The sequence below is a fragment of the Helobdella robusta genome (genome assembly GCF_000326865.2).
Source record: "Helobdella robusta unplaced genomic scaffold HELROscaffold_21, whole genome shotgun sequence".
Classification (NCBI taxonomy): domain Eukaryota; kingdom Metazoa; phylum Annelida; class Clitellata; order Rhynchobdellida; family Glossiphoniidae; genus Helobdella; species Helobdella robusta.
The window spans coordinates 130,088-150,305 of NW_008704124.1; the positions used below are offsets into that span (position 1 = coordinate 130,088).

At 31.3% G+C, this 20,218-nt stretch overlaps 4 protein-coding genes across 4 annotated transcripts; 2 read left to right on the top strand and 2 right to left on the bottom strand.

Annotated features, from left to right (window-relative positions):
- Positions 1 to 2,723: 2,723 nt before the first annotated feature.
- HELRODRAFT_191387 (hypothetical protein) lies at positions 2,724 to 7,222 on the bottom strand (the record flags this gene model as incomplete). Its single annotated transcript, XM_009018224.1, has 11 exons — positions 2,724 to 3,932; positions 4,088 to 4,179; positions 4,257 to 4,359; positions 4,441 to 4,641; positions 4,886 to 4,947; positions 5,281 to 5,430; positions 5,709 to 5,866; positions 5,969 to 6,052; positions 6,170 to 6,302; positions 6,439 to 6,525; positions 7,082 to 7,222. The coding sequence occupies 11 exons, from the start codon at positions 7,220 to 7,222 to the stop codon at positions 3,773 to 3,775; spliced, it is 1,371 nt and encodes a 456-aa protein (XP_009016472.1). The 3' UTR covers positions 2,724 to 3,772.
- Positions 7,223 to 8,331: 1,109 nt separating this feature from the next.
- Positions 8,332 to 9,963, top strand: HELRODRAFT_135299 (hypothetical protein; the record flags this gene model as incomplete). Its single annotated transcript, XM_009018225.1, has 4 exons — positions 8,332 to 8,392; positions 8,818 to 8,956; positions 9,199 to 9,270; positions 9,909 to 9,963. Coding segments are annotated over 4 exons (327 nt in total), but the record flags the coding sequence as incomplete, so codon positions are not given.
- Positions 9,964 to 11,295: 1,332 nt separating this feature from the next.
- Positions 11,296 to 15,381, bottom strand: HELRODRAFT_77983 (hypothetical protein; the record flags this gene model as incomplete). Its single annotated transcript, XM_009018226.1, has 11 exons — positions 11,296 to 11,379; positions 12,005 to 12,067; positions 12,165 to 12,200; positions 12,283 to 12,358; positions 12,768 to 12,884; positions 13,677 to 13,825; positions 13,948 to 14,018; positions 14,108 to 14,245; positions 14,526 to 14,612; positions 14,694 to 14,799; positions 15,289 to 15,381. The coding sequence occupies 11 exons, from the start codon at positions 15,379 to 15,381 to the stop codon at positions 11,296 to 11,298; spliced, it is 1,020 nt and encodes a 339-aa protein (XP_009016474.1).
- Positions 15,382 to 15,942: 561 nt separating this feature from the next.
- On the top strand, positions 15,943 to 19,048 carry HELRODRAFT_171496 (hypothetical protein; the record flags this gene model as incomplete). Its single annotated transcript, XM_009018227.1, has 9 exons — positions 15,943 to 16,013; positions 16,308 to 16,464; positions 16,785 to 16,885; positions 16,978 to 17,107; positions 17,215 to 17,357; positions 17,488 to 17,570; positions 18,127 to 18,184; positions 18,328 to 18,599; positions 18,984 to 19,048. The coding sequence occupies 9 exons, from the start codon at positions 15,943 to 15,945 to the stop codon at positions 19,046 to 19,048; spliced, it is 1,080 nt and encodes a 359-aa protein (XP_009016475.1).
- Between the last annotated feature and the right edge of the window lie 1,170 nt (positions 19,049 to 20,218).

Here is a 20,218-nt window from a genome sequence, read left to right on the forward strand (position 1 = left end):
CCACCACCACATGTTTCTGATGGTAATGACTTTCTGCTAATGACAGACTGCTAGAGGAATCGACGCGGAGAATGTCGACCTGGTCATAAACTTTGATGTGCCGGTAGATTATGAAACCTATCTTCACAGGATTGGCAGAGCCGGAAGATTTGGTATCCATTTCATTTTTTATTAAAACTTTTGTTAGGAATATTAGTTTTTTGTTATTGTTATCAGTAGCTGTAGTAGTTGTAGTTATATTATTAGTAGTGGTAGTATCAGCTACACGAGGTTGTAGTTACTACTAGTAGCAACTTTAATGCTAACAATTAGAACAATGCAAATTTTTTACAAGTATTTCTCATTTTATATTAAATAAATAATTTCAGTTTTATTTTTGGTTTTGTTCAGCCTCTCTCTAGCTGGCACTATTCAGCAGCATGTAATAAATAAATAATAAAATACATAGGCACCCATAGCGCTTGCCTCACGTTGACCAGCCTGGGCAAGGAGTATGGACAGCTAAGGTACTTCATCAAACTCTGCCAGACTGTCATTCATGAACTACCTGGTATGTCTTATCTTTGTTAATAGGAGGAGAGAATATTTTATTGTTTGTTACTCTGTGAATTGTGTTTTACCATTTAGAATAACAATTGTTTACCATTGTTTGTTGGTTTTGTTATTATTATGACTATTATTATTATTATTATTTTCATTCAAGTTGTTGTTAATAACGATGTTTTAGTTGAATTTTAGATAGCAAAATGATTAGAGAGATTTTCATTATCACTTCACAGACCCCATACCAAGAAACCTCACAATTGACTACATACCTCCAACGAGCATCTCCAAGTCTGAAAACGATGATGACGACTTAGACCATGAGGATGGTAAAAATTTTAACTGTGATATCAAGAACAAACATTCCAATGGCAATGATAATGGAGATGAAATAATTAATAATAATAACAATAATTATAGTAATCATAATTTCAGTAATTATAATAATAACAATAATATAAACAACAGTGATAATAATGACCTTTTTGATTTTAGTAGCAATGATGATCATATAGATCATATTAACGTCAGTGAAGTAAAATCAAACGGTCGTTTAAAATCTTTTACCGAGAATCAAATCAAATGTTGTATCGATGATAAAAGTGATGATGAAAAAGGTGGTAGTCGTAACAACAGTAATACTGCTTCTTCTATCTCATCAGAACCACCCGTATTATCTTTCAGTTCATTATCATCTCCATCACTTTTATCAAATCCCATTGGTGTACTTACTAACCAAAGGACATTTTTATCACAGTCGTTCTCACCATCATCACCATCCTCAAGAACTTTCATAACATCAATAACAACCAGCGCTAATTTTACGACATCAACAACAGCAGCTTCGTTTTTAACATCTACAACAACAGCAACGACGACATCAACAACAACGACTACACCAAGTTATCATCAAATAATGTCCTTGTTTGCATGTCACCCAAAACGAACATTTTCTAACACTTCTCACCAAAGAACTTTAGATCATCTATTTAGTAAAGCTACTAATGATGCATTCGGTGGTGATAATATTGGTGATAAAAAAGATAAAAACAAAAAAAATGATATCGCCAGTAGTGATAAACGTGTTCAAATGCCAGATTTTACCGTCAATGAGTTCCTAAGAGCAGAGAAGTTGAATCATTACATAGGGAAACCTAATTTGTTGAAGTTGTTGATTTCATCTGGTCTCGAAGATGCTGGTGTATTGGAAAGTATTCAGCAATACACGTCATCACATATTCTTTGCAATGCTAACATCTTTTCAGATGGTAAAGATGTAGCTCTCGATAGCAATAATGGTGTAGGCATGAATGTAAATAACTGTTCTGAGGTTGATGCTGGCCTCCCATCCAATCAATCAAAAATCAACAACAATCGTATTTCCTACACGAAAGAACAGCTATTAAAAATAAGAGATGATACGCTAAAATCAGGAACGATTTCTGACCTTTCAAAATGCCTTAATTTAAAATTAATATCTGTTTATCATCTTTGCAAGAAGGACAAAACAGAATATAAACTGCGAAACAGTATTAACACTTTCAAAGACAACTCAAAAAATAATTTCAGGAATTTCAGCTGTAAGGCTAATGTTAAAAATACCGACAGTGTACTTAACAAATCCGACAAAAGTTTGCCATCTTCAAAAGTTATTGAAAAGCACTTGAATGCCAGCTGTGATGCATCCTCATTGTATTCTGTTACACTAGCAGGTAGTGATGTGACCACCACAGTTAGCAATATTGATAGCTCTGAAAAATGCCAAGAAAGGCACGATAATTTTAATCCTGACTTTTTAATTTGCAATATCGACAGAGAGAACAGTGATATAAATTTAGAAGAGAAAGTTTTAGAAGATAAGGTTGATGTTAAGAAGGATGATGGTGGTGTTGGTGTTGCTGCTGCTGCTCATTGCAAACAGGTTCCCGAGCCAAATTCAGATAAATATATCAAACACATCGATGAGTTACTATCATCAAATAATAATTGTGATAATGACGACGATGATGATGATGACGAAGTCTGTGGTGAAAGTGATGATGTTGAAAAAGAATTAGCGAACGAATTGTTTCTGCAAAGAAATTTAAAATATTCGGAGGTACAAGAATTTAAGCTTGAAAAATTTGAAGCAGACTATGATGAGGACTATGATGGAGACGATGTCGAAGGATACGACGATGAAGAGGAAGATAATGACGAGAATGACAAATCAGAAATCGCAAACATAAACGATATTTATAAATCAGAACATGCTAAAATCGATGAAAATAATGAGAACGTCGGCTTAGGTAGTGATCTTCACAACGAATTAAATGAACACTATGAAGAATATGCTGATGGCGATTACGAGGAAAATGGTAACAACCAATATGCTGAATGTGACGAGGATGGCTGGGAGTACTATGATGAAAATCAATGTTATGATGACGACGAGGATGAAGATGATGAAGAGGAAGATGAGGAGAGCAGCTCAATATCAACAACTTCAAATATCTCCAACACTCCACGCGATAACTACACAATTAAAACCAACAATAACAACACCACATTTCCAGTAGAACACCATGGTGCAACCAGAAATATAAAATTTCCTCAGAATGAAGCCCTGGCCGAGTTCTACCTGACTTCCTATACGATGCACATGCAACAGGCAGAACAATACAGGAAGATGTACGAGAAGCTGACCAGCAGTCGGCGACAAAATGAAACGTTGAAGAGTACGTTGAAGATGCACATGGACTATGCAGAACATATCATCAACAGTGCTAAGCATTTCAATGATGCAGATTTGAAATTGGATGACGATGAAGATGAGTATGAAAAGGATGATGAAAATGATGAAGATGATGAGGATAACAACAGTGAAGAAGACGAGTCATTAGCAAGCGAGATAGAAGCGTAAAAGAAAGCACATAACGTCGTCATTCGCCGTTACAGTTTTTTAGTTCTTGTTTTTTTCTTATGTTGTTTTATTATTCGTCCACAAATACTAAGTAAAAGTTTTTTACTTTGTTGTTTCTCTTTATTAAGGTTATTAAATGAGAGGAATAAAAATGATTTAAATATAAAATGACGCTATTTTTTGAAATTGTCAATCTTCATAACAAATTTGATAAATTTAACATTAACTAACGACATTAAAAACAACAGACTAACACGTCATAAATCGATTATCAAATGATGCGATATAACACCGTCATGTTATAACTAAGCTCCGTGCTCTGTAAAATCATTTCATGTATTTATCTTTCTGTTCAGCGAGTATCTTAGCAGAAGACTTGGCATCAAAGAAGAGTGAATGTGTCTCATCCACTTCCTCCTTGCTTATCTTCTCCTTTCCGTTTGTCTTCGCCAGTATGCTGGCTGGCGTTAGTAGCTGAGTTACGTATCTGTAACGTAAGTCTAACAATTATGCTATTATATCTAATTGCAGAAATTTTCTTTAAAAAACTTAACCGTGTCACCATTCCTTTATCATAAATGTTTGTATTGATGTTTATTCAATAAAGATTTAGTGACATGAAAATATTGTTTAATAACTTACCTTAAAGTGGTTTTAACTCCAATTTCGCTCATCTTGGCAAGTGCCTCCTCCTCAATCTGTATGTTTTCCGTCTGTGCACGCAACGAGATTATCTGAAATCAAGGTGCATGTTATTTTTAAATCAGCTAAATGATGAGTCAGTCTAGTAAAATGAGCCCAGTTGGCTTACTTGTTGTATTTCTTCTTTGGAATATGGCATAGTACGGACGATCATGAGTCGGTCCAGGAGATCCAGTGGGATGCCATGAGGGGCCACAAGGTCTTCTGTGCCTCTGAAACCATCAACTCATTCAATATAAGCCAATCTAATCGGGAATATGACAATCAGCAATCTAGAAATAAAATTTGGAAACCTGATTGAACATTTGCCTCTGTTTGTTGCAAAGATAACGATGGGAGCGATAGTTGATTCAAGTGCCCTGTGCAGGTATGTGAAGCATTCAATGTCAAGCATGTGCACCTCGTCGATGAACAAGACTCCGGGCACCAACTCCGCTATGCCCTGATCAATGTACTTGTTCACTATTTTGTTGATCTCCTGTCGTAGCTTGTCTGCGTGCATCATTTTATACTTCGTAATTTGTAATTGTGTTTAGTTATGTTTTACATTTTTTAGAGTGAGGTGAAAGCAATCACATTTCAATGGAACAACTGATTCTTATCAAACTTCAAAACTACATGAGATAATTCGTTAAAAAACGTCAAAACAGTGACCGTACAAAAGTGAGAGATGAAAATATTGAATTATTCTTATTAGCAATCCAATAGAAGTTCGAATTGAAATTTCCACAGTTACCCGTTATTTCAGTCTTCTTGGGTTTCATGAACTGTCCAAGCATTGAAATGACATCTTGACCACCCTTCATTTTTTAGTTATCATTATCAACATCAGGTCATTAGCGATAGTTTTTGTAGTATTATTACAGTTAGAACATCTTATGATCAGTAAACATATTTAATTGCAAATTTTATTTCAAATATGACAGTTTTTGAGTTCTTTGTAAATGTTTTGTAGTGATGTTTTCTGTCAATTTGCTAGTTTAAACTAAATTTTTTATGTTGAAAAACATTAAATAAGGAAGGATAAATAAATATTTTGCAAATATTTTAATTATATTTTTATAAAAATACTCTCATGGAATCATTAATTTTAATTATGTATGTATGGTTATGTAATTTAACGTTTGTCTGACTTGTGGTTTGGCATTGGCAACATCGAGGTCGTGCAGGGTAACATCTTGCACCACTTCCTTCTTCTTGTGAACATCTCCCTTCGGTAGTGGCACGTACTCCTCTGCCTCCAGATCAAACTCTGTGGCGTATATATCTGACCTACCCTGGCGCTGAAATGCAAAATGCAGAGTTAAGTTTTACTAAATTAATTATCTTTCATTCAAGATGTCTTGTGTAACATGTTTGTTAAGTGGTATCAATCTAATAATAGCTCATCAATATGGTAATCATTATCTCCCAACTTGACCGATAAAATTCTTGCATGGTGAAATAATAACGAAATATGTAAAATATATTTATTTTAAAACCATAATTTACAAAAAATGAAAACAGTCTAAATGACATGAACCCAGCAAACTATCACACCATAAAAGGATAATCAAATCACCTTAACTGCTCCACTGTTGGCTTCGATGTAGATAACATCACCAACTTCTACCTTCTCTTTCTGCAGACCATCATAAATTGTTGGGTCCAGTTTCAACTGCTTTGAACCCTTTGCCGTCTTTAGTCCGATTATCACATGACTTATGGTCTTTCCGTAACCTTTAAACATTAATTTTAAAATAGAATCATAAAAACGTTGATATTTTAATGTCCAAATAAAATGAAAATAAATTGCAAAAAAACTTAAAAAATTATGAGAACCTCCAAATGAGTTTTCTATCTCGGCAGGAGTGAGTTCTGTTACTTCTCCTTCATAAACTTCCTTCGTTTCTTTGATTCTCAATCCTTTAACATATTAATTAATCATCAATTTTAATGGTATTTTAAGGATAAAATAAAAACTAACGATACTGCAATTTTCACCAAATATAATTAGCAACTTTTTCTAAAATTTAATATAACCTATTGCTCTTCTGAAATTTTCCATAAGTACTTCAGTTTTCTTAATTTCGGTAGAATAAACTTCACTCCCTACCATTGGACAGAAAGGGACTTTGCTGCCTAACTCTTGTGCCAGTGCCAAAGCTATTGCAGTCTTTTTGAAAAGTTAATTTGAATTGAAAATTGAAACAATAAATAATAGATGTTCACAACCACAAGATACAAGTACTTGCCAACAATTTCTAAAATGCAATGAGATGAGAAATGTCACACCAAATTAAAAAAATTACCTTTCCAGTTCCAGGAGGTCCGGCTAAGAGGACTGCTCTTCCTGACATTTTCTTTGACCTAATCATTTCCAACACAATTCCAGCAGCCTAAATTATTCATTTTAATATGTCATCATTATATAATAAATAAATAAAAAACTATTTGAAAATTATTAGCTGTTCAATAGCATTGAATCAATTGACCAATTAACATGGAAAACTAGTAAGACATTAAAAAAATATAATTTTAAAGATATAGAAATTGTAATATTAAATAAAAGTAATAATAAAAACAGATTCAAGATCTTTAACATTTTCAAAACGGAGAAATGACAAAGATTTGACTGATTTTTTACACTAATTGATCTATTGATTCATTTCAATGTAGTTAAATGTGACAATCAGAATGTCTGATTATTTCCAATCACAAGGCAAGACAAAAAAGGAGACCTCTAAAGTCTAACTAAATCTATAACCAAATCTAACTAAAATAAACCTAAAAACTAAAACACTAACGACTAACAGACTAACTAAAACATAAAAAACCTAACCTGTGTAATCCCAATTGTCAGTAATATAAACAAATTTGAAGCAAAACAGTGTATTGAATACAAATTCAATATTTGAAAAGATAAATGGATGTATTTATGAAAAAAAAAATAACCTCCCGAGCTTGTTCTTGGCCTACCAGTCCTGAGGCCATTTGAAGCGCAAATCCGTTTTCATCAAGTCCCAATCCTTTAACGTGACTGTGAGCAGCAATTCTTTGAGACTTTGTAGTGTGTTTTACTTCCTCGATCTTCATGGCTGCCAGAAAATTATTAACAAAAATAATTCCCCTTAGCGAGTTTAACGAGTGATAATCAAGTTTTCAGGTTTTTGTTTAGTTTGGATACCGGCGAGTAACTAAATCGAAAACCAAAGAACCAATAATACTAAATATTTTGATTGACGGGAGTAAAAATGGATAAATTATATACATTTTATTCTATAAATATATAAATATACTTATGCTTAAAAAACTTAGTTTATACATACATAACATATTAATTTTAAGCAAATAACATTTTTTATTGAATTAATATGGATTTTTTTAGATAATCTTATCTAAATATTATCATCAAACCAGTTTAATGTTACAAATAGTCACTTTCCAGGGTATTAAACTTCGTTTTGCATACCTTCCATCCATCCATCTAATGTTCCTCATAGTCCGAGGCCGGAAGCATTAATTTTTTTCCAGATTCCTGTCTTGACCATGGATATATCCATGGTCTTGACTCGGCTTGCTTCTTTACCATCAATAATGTTTCCTCCACTTCATTTTTCAATATCATCAAACGATCTACTTGTGGGTCTTCCTTTCTTTTCTTTTTTTCTTCTGTTCTGTCAAACACACCATTTTTATGAACCTGTGATGTTTTTTGTCATAAATTGTAATGTTCGAATGTGACCTGTCTATTAATTATATACATATCTATGTGTCTATACTATGGCCTGTGATCAACTTTAAGCATGTTATGTATATATATATATATATATATAAATAAATTTATACATAAATATAATCGTTAAAATAAACAATAAATATAACATCTAAGTTATATAAATATAAAAAGATATAGGAGATATAATATATCTGATATATTCATATATATATATATATATATATATATATATATATATATATTAATATGTTTATATGATTTGCTCATATAGTAAGTATTATATATATATATATATAATATACAATTGACCGGTTTTGTTTGTTATATAAATGCATGGATATGTATATCCATGTATAAATGGCGATGGTTGATGGGAGTAGAATAGTACCCTAAAAAAGGTTAAGTTAATTAAAGATATATGGTTTTGTTTTACATTCCAGCCATGAATGAATTGTTGCACACGTGTATTCGTGACATTAGACCAAATTCCAAAAATCTGGTTGTTCAATTTATTGTGCTCGATATAGGTGAGTTTTCTTCTCATTTATTCCACTTTTTATTCTTTTTCATTCTCTATTCTATTCATAATATTATTAAATTAAATTATTTTCATGTTTTTAAGAAAACTTCGGTGGGTAAACTGTAAAAATTAAAAAATCCTTACATTTAATATAATTTTACAATTTAGCTTAATAATTTTTCTTTTATTTTATATTGAACTTTTAAAAATATTGCATTTTTTCATGAAATGACAATGAAATCAAATAATGTAGTAAAAAAAAGTTGTTGACATTTAGATTTAGATTAGTCACGCATATTCATGTATGTATTTTGTAATTCTAATTGTTATATGCGTTATATGGGTTTAAATTTTAAACTTTAAAATATGTATTACAATTTAAATTTAATGAATAACTCTTAATGTAATTAATAATACTCTCATTTCATTTAGGCAAACCGACGAGGACAAAGGATGGCCATTGTGTTCGTTCGTGCAGAGTGGCAGATAGGACAGGTTCGATAAACATTTCGATCTGGGACGACATTGGGGAGCTACTCCAACCTGGTGACATCTGTCGACTCACAAAAGGGTTGGTTCTTAACTATTATTTTTTCTTTTCTTCACGATCAGATAATTTAAAGTATTTTCATTGTATATATACAATACATCACATTAAGATTAAATTTTTTGGTTAGGCTGATTTTGCCAATGCATCTGTAATGTGATCATGAAAATTTCAACATATTCAATTTTATTCTCTATTTTAAAAGTTCATCATTGTCAATTCCAATCAATGGTTACTGACTAATAAATAACTTCATAACCGGACAGTTATGGATCTGTGTGGAAAGGATGTTTAACACTCTACTGTGGAAAAGGTGGAGACCTGTACAAACTTGCAGAGTTGGTGTTTTTAACTTTCACTTCATAATTCATTGTTTATAAATAATTTTCACATTGTTAAGCTTCCAGACTTATACCAAATAGAAAAATTTAAAGAATTCCAAGTAGTAGTACACTATGTTTATATATGCATATATGTTGGTGATAGACCATAATTTTTACAATATTATATAATTATATCATTTGGTAGAATTTATAGAATCTTGTTAAAAATATGTATATGTGTGTGTGTGTGTGCGTGTGTGTGTGTGTGTTCGTGCGCGCGCGCGCGTGTGTGTGTGTGTGTGTGTAAATGACTGCACAGCATTTTGCTTTAGACATTTTTGTTTAGGGTAGCCAGATTTTCCTAATTTTATTTCAAATTCATTTCACAGTTATGAACCTAAGTTCAAATTATTTAAGTTGCACAATAAAGCCCCCTGATGTAATAAGGAAAATTTCATTATGTTTGTAAATAAAATGCTCTCATTAATAATAAAATTTATTAGTTGTAGGTATCTTTTGTTGAAAGCATTCTGAAATAGTAATTACGGAAAAACCAATTTTCGTTATAACTAATTTAACAACATTAAACTATTCATCAAATAATTTTCATTTTATTGCTAGTCTTTAATTAATTTATTTATTTTTAAATGCAGATTTGCAATGTTATTCAGTGAACTTCCAAACATGAGTGATCCATCAGCTGATTTCTTGCCAAAAGTACCTCAAAAAAATTTCTTTTAAATTTTATAACATTTTTCTGTATCTGATGTTTATTGCTTACTTTAAATAGAAGTTTTCACTGACACATTAGTTCATATGACAAACAGGCGGACAATGACCCATCGAAAGTTGCACTAGCCAGCAGTGGAGCACAACCACCAACAACAACACCAACAACCTCAGCAACAAATCCAACAACAGCCAACCCATCAACATCTGATCAATCTGTCCAACAAACAAACAACAGCTTCAGTAATAATCCTATTTCTAGTAAGCCTTTTTGCCTTTTGTTATATTTATTAACATGGACTAGTTTACTTTAACTAATCTTATTTATAGTTTTTGCAATCAGATTTTCCATTTTACTAAAATGAACATACAGCAATCAAAAAAAGTTATAGAGAGAACTTTTTTATTAAGATAGATTGCTAATTAAACTCATTGAATAATAAATCTAAGGTAACTTATTGAGATGAGATGTAATCAAATTGTCTGCAGCAATCAAAATAATCATTTCAAACGTTATTCATCGAATTGATTTTATTTAAGTGCCAGTGTTACAAAAGCTTGTTAAACGAATAACCAACATGCATTGGAGAGGTGAAAAAATTAATAAGACCAACTGTTTGCATATTTTTTCATGTTATGCCTAATAAACTAAAGTGAAATGAATAGAACATGCTGTGATATAGTCAACAATACAAAGATGCAGAGTTAATGTCATGCCCTATTTAATTAGCGTTATAAATGTTTCATAAGTAACCAACCACCAGTATAAATTTTGTATGATAAATAATAACCCTGTAATCATTGTGTTAAGGTCGATATCCTAGTGTGAACCCCGCCATAATGCGACCTCCCATGATCGCCAACAACAACAACAACGTCACCCAACAACAATCATTGAACAACTCACAACACCATAGACCTATAATGGCCAAGAAACTGAGATAACAGCTGGCTGACAGTTCATCTTGTCTAGTTTATTTCATCCCCTTGGATTTCCGTTCTCAATAAGTTAAAAATTTTGTTCATTAAACGAAGTTTTCATCTTTTGGTAGGTCACTCCAATAAATTTTACTAATAAATAACAACTGCGGAAAAACTTATCAGATCAAAGAGTACTCTTCTCAATTGCTTTGTACAGTGTTTGAGTTTACAGAAAGGGTGATTCAATACAATAAATTCCGAAATTAGTCGAAAATATTTTTTTCAATATGCAAAAAAAATAGAAAATTTAAAAAATAATTTAGCTAAATATGAATATCGTTGATAATAATTGTTGGTTTCCTATGCTACCGAGCAGTTGACGCAAAGGCATCAAGGCTTCCACAGAATTTTGTTGATGGCAATCGTGGCGGCCCTTGATATGCTGGGAAGGGCATCACATTGTAATTCCTTTATCTGTTTGTTAACGATGTGGTGGGAAAATTATTTTCGTGTATATATGTGTGTGTGTGTGTGTGTGTGTATATATTTATATTTATATATATATCATTGATGAAAATCACAGCATGTTCCGCGTTAGTTAGCTTTCTGTTTAATTTTTCTAACAGTTCGATTTACGATCCACCGTTAGAAAAATTGAAAAATTAAACAGCAAGCTAACTGACGCGGGACATGCCGTGATTTTCTTCAATAATTGCCTTTCTGACAGTCTTAATCCAATATATATATATTATATATATATAAAAATAATTTTAATGAGATTTTACACAAGAATCATTAGATTTAAATGACTGTCACCCTGGCGTGATGATTAAAACCGGTGGAGAGTAGTAAATTTAGTTGCGTTGAACGTGAATATGAGGATGTTTACAACGAATATAAAAATTAATATTCGTTTATTTATAAACAGCGATTGACTCAAGAGTCAAGACCGTCTCATTATAGTAACATATTAGGTTCTTGTTAACTGAGAGTCAACTGTTCGTTATGCTGTGAATGGGGTAATGTACTAACAAGTATTTATTGAGCGTTTATTCTGTCATTCAGAAAAATGTAATTCTGAAATATAGTTTGTTCGTACCTGAGGAACGTGGTCCAACAAAACTTGCCTGCCTTCTGGTGATTCGGCCAGGCATGTTATTGTCTGTATCCATCAATGATATGTTAACCATTTGATGCGTATAATAATGATAGGTTAAAAAAATTAATGAATGAGTGAAGTTGGAATTCAAACTTGTCACCTTCAAACTGTTCACTCTAACTTGAGAGCTCTTGTCCTGAGTTAATTGTTTTAATTTTCTAAAGTTATTGCGCTACTCGTAAAATTTGCAATAGTGTTTATAAGGGATGTTAACGCACTTGTAGTAATCTGATCAAAGGAGGAATGGCTTGAGCCTCGAGGACCGTATACTTGCCTTTTGTCGTTATTGCTATCCTTCAATTTTCATCAAAATTTCATTAATTTAATTTGAGATTTTTCAAGCATGTCTGTCCTATAAGACTAGACAAATTAATCAGTGTAAGAAAGGAAAAAAGCAACGACATTGCATTTAACGAGAAAAAATGCACATAACTTGCAAATTATAAAAGCTGTAAAGATTAAGCTAGGTTGTTAATAATGTTTCGCGTTCTGATAATTTTGGAAATTTATAAATAAACGATAACATTTTTTTGCTACGGGATTAAAAAGAGATGTGTAAGCGTGACAAATTGAAATGTGGCTGAAACAAACTTAATATAATAACGAAATCATAGCGAATAGGTGGGTGGTCTACAATAAATAAAAATCAATCATTCACATGTTAACAAATCATTTTTATAAAAGTATAGATAATACTGCAGACATCATAAGAGCATATGTGGCGTTGACTTTAATGTTTTCATTGCTTTCTGAAAGCATGCCGATGAGTGGATACACGCACATTATTTCAATTGCCTGATTCTTTCCTTCTAGCACCTGGCTGGTTGCAGTTTGACGTTTAAAATTCACGACAATTATGCTCAGTTCGAATATTAATTTTATAAAAATAATTACAACAATGAGGCATTTTTCAAACAATTGAATGTTTGTATTTAATAATGAGAAAGTTTTATTTATTTTTTAATCACTTGCAGACCCAGATCTTTCTCTTTAGGAAGGATTGGAATAAGATTATGCAAAATAAATAACAGTGATATGGCGAAAAAGTTAAATAGCTCAAATTTTTGCTTCAAAATGGTCTCATTTAACTTTGAAGGAATCTACATAAAAGTTACGAGAAATTGCATGAGGTACAGGTGTGGACACTAGGAACGTTTTTTTGTTTAAAAACTAAGAAAACAAGTAAAACATTGGAATGTAATAAACCCTTTTAAAAAATAATTAAAAAATTGCCTTTCCATAATTAAAGTTTGAAATTGGTCATAGGTCAGTCAGTTGATTTGCGAAACTAGAAAAATCAAACCCAAGTGGATTGGGCTTGCGAAAAAATAGCAAAAATTAACTAGTCAAAGTTTATAACAAGAAATGTAATATTATTTAAAATCTTGAGCAAGAAAAATGTGTTATCTGAAAAAAATCTATTTTACAAAAGATAACACTAGGTTAAAAAACATTGTGAAAATAATAAATATTCAAACCGGCAGAGGGTGTTGTAGTTTTTATTAGATAACTGAATAAAACAATAGTTTAACAAACTCAGCGCGAAACTTGCGTCTGCTGTAATGATTATATTCATAATATAACGATGGTTATATAAATATATACAAACTACCATAAATCAGCAATGTTCCTTGCACCTCTCCACCTGATTTCTTGATCATGATTATGAAGGTAGTCGTTGAAAATATTCATACCCTGGTTGTCCAGACCTTCCTGAACATTAATCTTGAAACAGAAATGAAGCGTATCCAGTATGTAGTACTGCAATTAGGAATATGTTAATTATTTTCATTTATTTGAAAAGAAACATTTATAATACTTAAAAAGCAGGTAAGCCACACTTTAGTAGATTATATATGTGTACTGCATACAATTATAACTACCTTCATCTCATCTGGTTCCAAAAGCATCTTGTTCAACAACAGTTTCACTAAATTTGCTTCCAGTATCGCGACTGAATAAATTTATTCATTCAACTAAATTAAAATATAATCAATTATTTAAAAATCAAAGTATCAATATAAAAAAATTCAATCAAAAAACTGCCAGCAAGCGTTTTGGATAACATCTCGATGGCTTTGTAGACGGTTAATCGAACAATATCTTTTTCGTCATCGAGCAAATAGACGAGATATGGAATTGAATGATTTTCCACCAGCGCTTGTCTGCCTATGGAATGGTCTAAGAATGAACGATATATCGGTATTTATTGTTTATATAACAAAAAATTACTTTCTGACGCACAAAACTTTTAGTATGATAATGTAAGTAAATGCTACTAGGTTAGCGTTATAGGTACACGGTTTTAAATTTACAAGTTTTAAAAATTATCAAATTGCGTGCTCCTGTCCTTCCCTTGTGTATTTTTATTGATTTAACAACGTGCACTGTTCCATTTCTAGAAGCGAAAACTTATACGCTTCAGCGAACTATAAACAATTTATAAAAACGAAAAACTTACTCGCAAACAAATAGAAACATTCAGCACATTTATGTCTGATTACGGAGTCGCTGTCATGCATCAAACTCAACAGCAAGTCAATGAAACCTGCGAATACATTGAAAAATGTAGATTGGTATTGTGTGGTTAGTAGAGAATAATAAAATAAAAATTAATAACGTGACAAACCTTGTCTCAAAGCTTCAGCAATGTGCTCAGGATCGTGCAAATAATCACTCAGTGACATCATTGATCGTTGCTTTAACAGTAAAACGGGACTTTCTAAATCTCTTTTCTGGTATTAACAAATTAATTTAAACATTTGTCAGCAGTCATATTTTTGTATAAATAAAAAATATTTTTGCTTTAACTCAAATTTACCACCACCTCATCAACTAATGTTTGATTTTAATTTTTATTTAAACTTTCAAACAAATGATGGATTGATTTTACGTTGTTATAAGTATAATTAACTTGGATCGAAAAAAAAATACTCAAATTTGTCAATCAACTTTGTTCAACCACACAAACTATAAACGATAAACACACTAAATATTAAATTAAATCTAAATAGAACAAATAAGCCTGTAAAATATTTCACCATACCCTTATTTCATTTTTATGTTTAATTACAAAGTTCTTGATATTTCATATCTATAACTAATCTGCCCACTCAAATTCAGAAATGACAAATTAAAACAGAAAAGGAGAGTAAAGATATGCAATAAATCCGACAATAAAAAACAAATAGAACTCTAAAATGGATGGAAAAATATTTATTAACAAGGACAGGCAGAGCTTTTCGGCCAAAAGCGAGCGTAGCTCGAGTGGGATCAATTAGTGGTGGATATTTGGCGGAAATAATTGTCTTAGCCATTTTTTACAATTTAATGGATTAATTTTGTTAATACAATCAAATCAAGTTAGTTTTTTTAACTTGTAAAATAACTACTATAATAATAACAGTTTCACTATTCAAAGTTTTCAACTTTCTCTAAAGTAGCTTGTATTTACATAGCAACAATTCATCTGTTGCTATAGTTATTAAAATTAAAAGGGAACTTTATTAAAAGTAAAATACACGAAAAACGTTTTAATAAAGATTTTTTTTATGAAAGTATTACTCTAGAAAAACAATTTATTGATTTAGTGGCCAACGTAATAGTTTTTATCTAATCTATGTTTATGATTTAAAAGGCTTTATCTAGAGATTTTAAAACATTATAATGCATTTAATGATACAGATAGTAATATTTAATAAATATAATTTTTTGAAAAAAAAAAACGTCATCGCATGACCTGAAAATAATGATGTAGAGCAAAATTGTTGTCCACGTAATCACAAAAGTTTAAATGTCTATGCTTAAAATCATTGGCACACATCACTAACCGTTTGTTTATATTTTGCACGGTGGTCGGTTTTTAAATTCTGTTCAAAATGCAGCTTAATAATAATTTTTTCGCCCTTCTTTACTTTTTAGGATCGTTAGGCATTTACGTTTTAGCGGGGTCAGTATTTTCTTTTTTCCATTTTAAAAATGGTTTCGATGTTTGGTTGAGTAAAGTTTTAAATTTAAGGAAAGTTCGTTGTTGTCAGTGTCTTCTCTCTGTGAGCCAATGAGAGAGAAACACGACTGGATGCCAACAGTTCCATTTTTTGTTATTTAAATATTTTATCACTTCTCAATTCAAAGATCACAATAAGATATAACAGTAGATGGTGATTAATTTTATTTAATGTTCGTATTATTATTTCATTATTGATTATCGTTTTTATTTTTAATGTTTAATCAATATTTTCAGGAGAGACTTCTACAAAATTTTAGGTGTTGACAGAAATGCAAACACAAATGAAATAAAAAAAGCCTACAGAAACTTAGCTAAAGAATTACATCCAGATAAAAATAAAGGTGACCCAGAGGCAGAAAATAAGTTCAGGGATTTGGGGGAAGCTTATGAAGTGATTTTTTGAGCATTTGGTCATTTAATTAAATATTAAATATTTTATTACCTTTTATAAAAATAATGCAACATTTTTGAAAAATACTAAATGCTACTGCATTTGCTATTTGTATTGTTTTTTGTTAGACACTATCTTGATATAAAAATGAATGAATAATTATAATAGTTATGTTACTCATAATATGTTATTCTATTACTGTTACTATTAATCTGTAATATATATTGCATATTTGGAGAAACTATCTGTTTAAATAAAACATTATTAGACATTTGTTTATTATAGTAATAATTCATATTGATTTATTTTCTATTGATTAGGTGTTATCCGACAAAGATAAACGTAAAACTTATGACAAAGGAGGGGAAGAGGCATTAAAGCAGCAAGGAGGGTTTTCTGATCCATTTGATTCGTTCTCTAGGTAACTTGAAATAATATTTTCATATCCATAATTTTTTAGTAATTAGGTTTAGAGGTTGAATGTATTTCCTTCATTACTAAATCATGTTTTAGTTTTTTTGGAGACTTTGGATTTGGATTTGGTGGCTCATCTCACCAGGAAAGAGAAATTCCAAAAGGTGGTGATGTTGTTCTAAGTCTCGACGTAACACTTGAGGAGTTGTACAATGGCAATTTTATTGAGGTTTTCATTACTTCTCTGTTTTTCTTTCATTATCTTGCTATTTTATTTGTTCTGTCGTAACATAATTCAACCGATCTCTAACTTTAGTGATTCTTACAAACAAATAGGTAGTTCGTTATAAGCCTGTTGCAAAACCAACAAGTGGCACTCGAAAGTGCAACTGTCGCCCTGAAATGAAGACAATTCAGTTGGGTCCTGGAAGGTTCCAGATGGTACAGCAACAAGTCTGTGATGACTGTCCTAATATCAAGTTTGTTTGTCTCTATGCTTTTTCCTGCTTATATAATTGAATTGAATACAAAGAAATTTAACTAAATATGCTAGTATGATATGTTTTAGATGAATTGGATGCTTTGATTAAAATGTTTTTTTTATAATAGAATGGTTCCAGAAGAGAAGTTGCTAGAAATTGAAATAGAAAAGGGTATGAGGGATGGTCAGACGTATCCATTCGTTGCAGAAGGTCATACAATAATTATCTCATTGCTTTTCATTTGTGCTTGTGAAAAACATTTTATAAATTGTTTTTTTTTTATTATTTTTTTGTTCCCTAATGTTTCTATATATTTTATTTGTTATATTTTTCAAATGCATTTTTTGTAGGTTTTATTAATTGCAGTATCTTGTGTTTTTTTTAACTTTCAATCATTTTAATCCTCATGAGGTGTCGTGTTAATTTCTTGTATGTTTTACCAAATTCTGGAACTTAATTATTTAAAAAAATAAATAAACATTTGTATTACACATTCTTGCAGCAGTTGTTAATTCATTAGCATTACATCTTAGCTTCATGTGTAAATATTTGTAAATATTTATGTCGAGCATTGACATTCAAGCTTATGCATCTTCCACTTGACGTCATTGTTGATCTTTCATTTATTACTATTTTGTTGATAATCTTGATGATCATTTGTTTTTTTTTGTCTTTTTTCTCGAAAATAAAATTGCTATATTGTAAAGTTGGAAAGTTTTAAATTAAATTTGAATTATCTTCCTCCTCATCTCATTTGTGCATGTAGGTGAGCCTCATATGGACGGAGAGCCAGGGGACCTAAAGTTCATCATCAATCAAATGAAGTGAGCCTATAAATCTTTTTATCTGTCCGTCTGTCCGTCCGTCTGTTTGTCTATTTTTCTATAATTCTCATACCTTATCTTCTCAATTGCTGTCTCAGTTGTTATTGGACAATAAATTTGTTAACACTGACTTGCATCGGCAGACATTCTGTGTTTGAGAGGCGAGGAGATGATTTGTACACGAACATCACAATCAGTCTTCTTGATGCTCTCACTGGCTTCAGGTTGGACATCGTTCACCTCGATGGCCATAAGGTTAGCATCAGTCGGGACAAAATAACATGGCCGGGGGCAAAGATTTTAAAGAAGGGAGAGGGAATGCCAAACTATGAGAACAACAATGCAAAAGGAACGCTATACATCACATTTGATGTTGAATTTCCAAGGGGTGAACTAGCCAGTGACGCCAAACAAGGTTTTTTGTTTATAATATTTTTCATCGTGCATTGATTATAATGATAAGCATGATAAACATTTTTGAGGATAGATTAGTTTTCAGGGAAAAATCGAGTGAAACAGTAAGTTTTGGTATGAAACATATATTTAGAGATGGATTAGACATGGAGTATGAAAATAGTTTGTAGAATTTTGGTAAGTCATGAAGACAACGAGGTATGTGATGTAAGCAACGTGAAAGTTTTGTAGTATCATTAAATTGAATTGGATGCAATAAATTGTAGAAATGTTTTAACAAGCCATGGCAAACCTTCAACTTTTAACATCTAACACGCAACTGGATGAGCTTTACATTAAAGTGACGATGGTAATGATTAAAGACATTTTCTTATTTGTTTAACAGAAATGCAGAAATTGCTACAACAAGAAAGAAGTCAACGGGTATATAACGGGCTGCAGGGCTATTAAATAATTAATTAATTCTAGCAAATTCTAACATTTAATCAGTTCTAGCAAATTATTTATTTTTCAATGATTTTTTAACTTTAGTTATTTTGTAAGCGATACGTTAAATGCTATTTATGATGTGTAAAACCTTTGTGTTAAATTTATTGTTGCATGTTTGATGATCTGTCTGTCTTTAATAAAAAAAGTATTTGTTCAGTTTCGTCAAGCGTTTTGAAACTGCTGCTTAGTGAAATCGCTTTTGGTGGCACAGGACGTGTTCTCAAGTTGGCTGTGAACAGTTCTTTGGAATGTTCTGATTGCTTGCGGCTACTCACGCACATATATAATATAATATTGATCGCACACATATAATATAATATGGATTTATATATCAAGTTTGTAGTGTATGTTTAATAGCAGCGCCTACTTATGGCTCTGAGAAAATATTTGGGTTAGCTGTTAAAATAATTGTGGCGATAAATGCATCGTAACGTGAAGTACAATTTCAGGTGACACATATGGTTTTTTTTGCCAATACATACTTTGAACAAAGTCGTTGATTGCGTTGTGAAAATTTGTTGTATTCAGGAATGTCGTAAGCAGAACGCTAGATTTTAATTAAATATTTGATGGTTCAGAAACAAACCTTTTAGAAAACTTGTGTCGAACATTGAGTTTAGTTCGTTTTTTGTTTTTTCTTGATTTCGGCTAGCAGGGCAGCACTTGCAAGTGAGTGCATGTTTTCTTAAATTTGGTTGCAAAAAATATTTTGAATAACAATTTTTCGTTTTATGATTATTCTAAAATTTGCTGCTTAGCTTCAGCGAAAAGCAAAAAACCGTCTAAAAATCAAAATGGAATCGGAGCAAATGCAAGAAGAGAGCAACATTCAGCAAGCTCAGCGGGAACCTGCCGTTGTTGTTGAGCTGCCGTCTGTCTCTGACGAAAATGACAAGCTGAATGTTGAGAGCGAAGGCGTTTCTGGCAAAAAGAAAAATAAGAAAAAGGAGGACAGAGGTGTTGGTTAGTTATTATTTTATTTTCAATCTTTCCATAATCAATTATAATTTAAATTATAATTCAATTTATTTTTCATGATATTATTTATTTTAGTTTTTAATGAATCTTATTATTTATTCAGCAACCAAGTATCAACAAATTACTAAACATCAACTCAAGTTTCAACATATT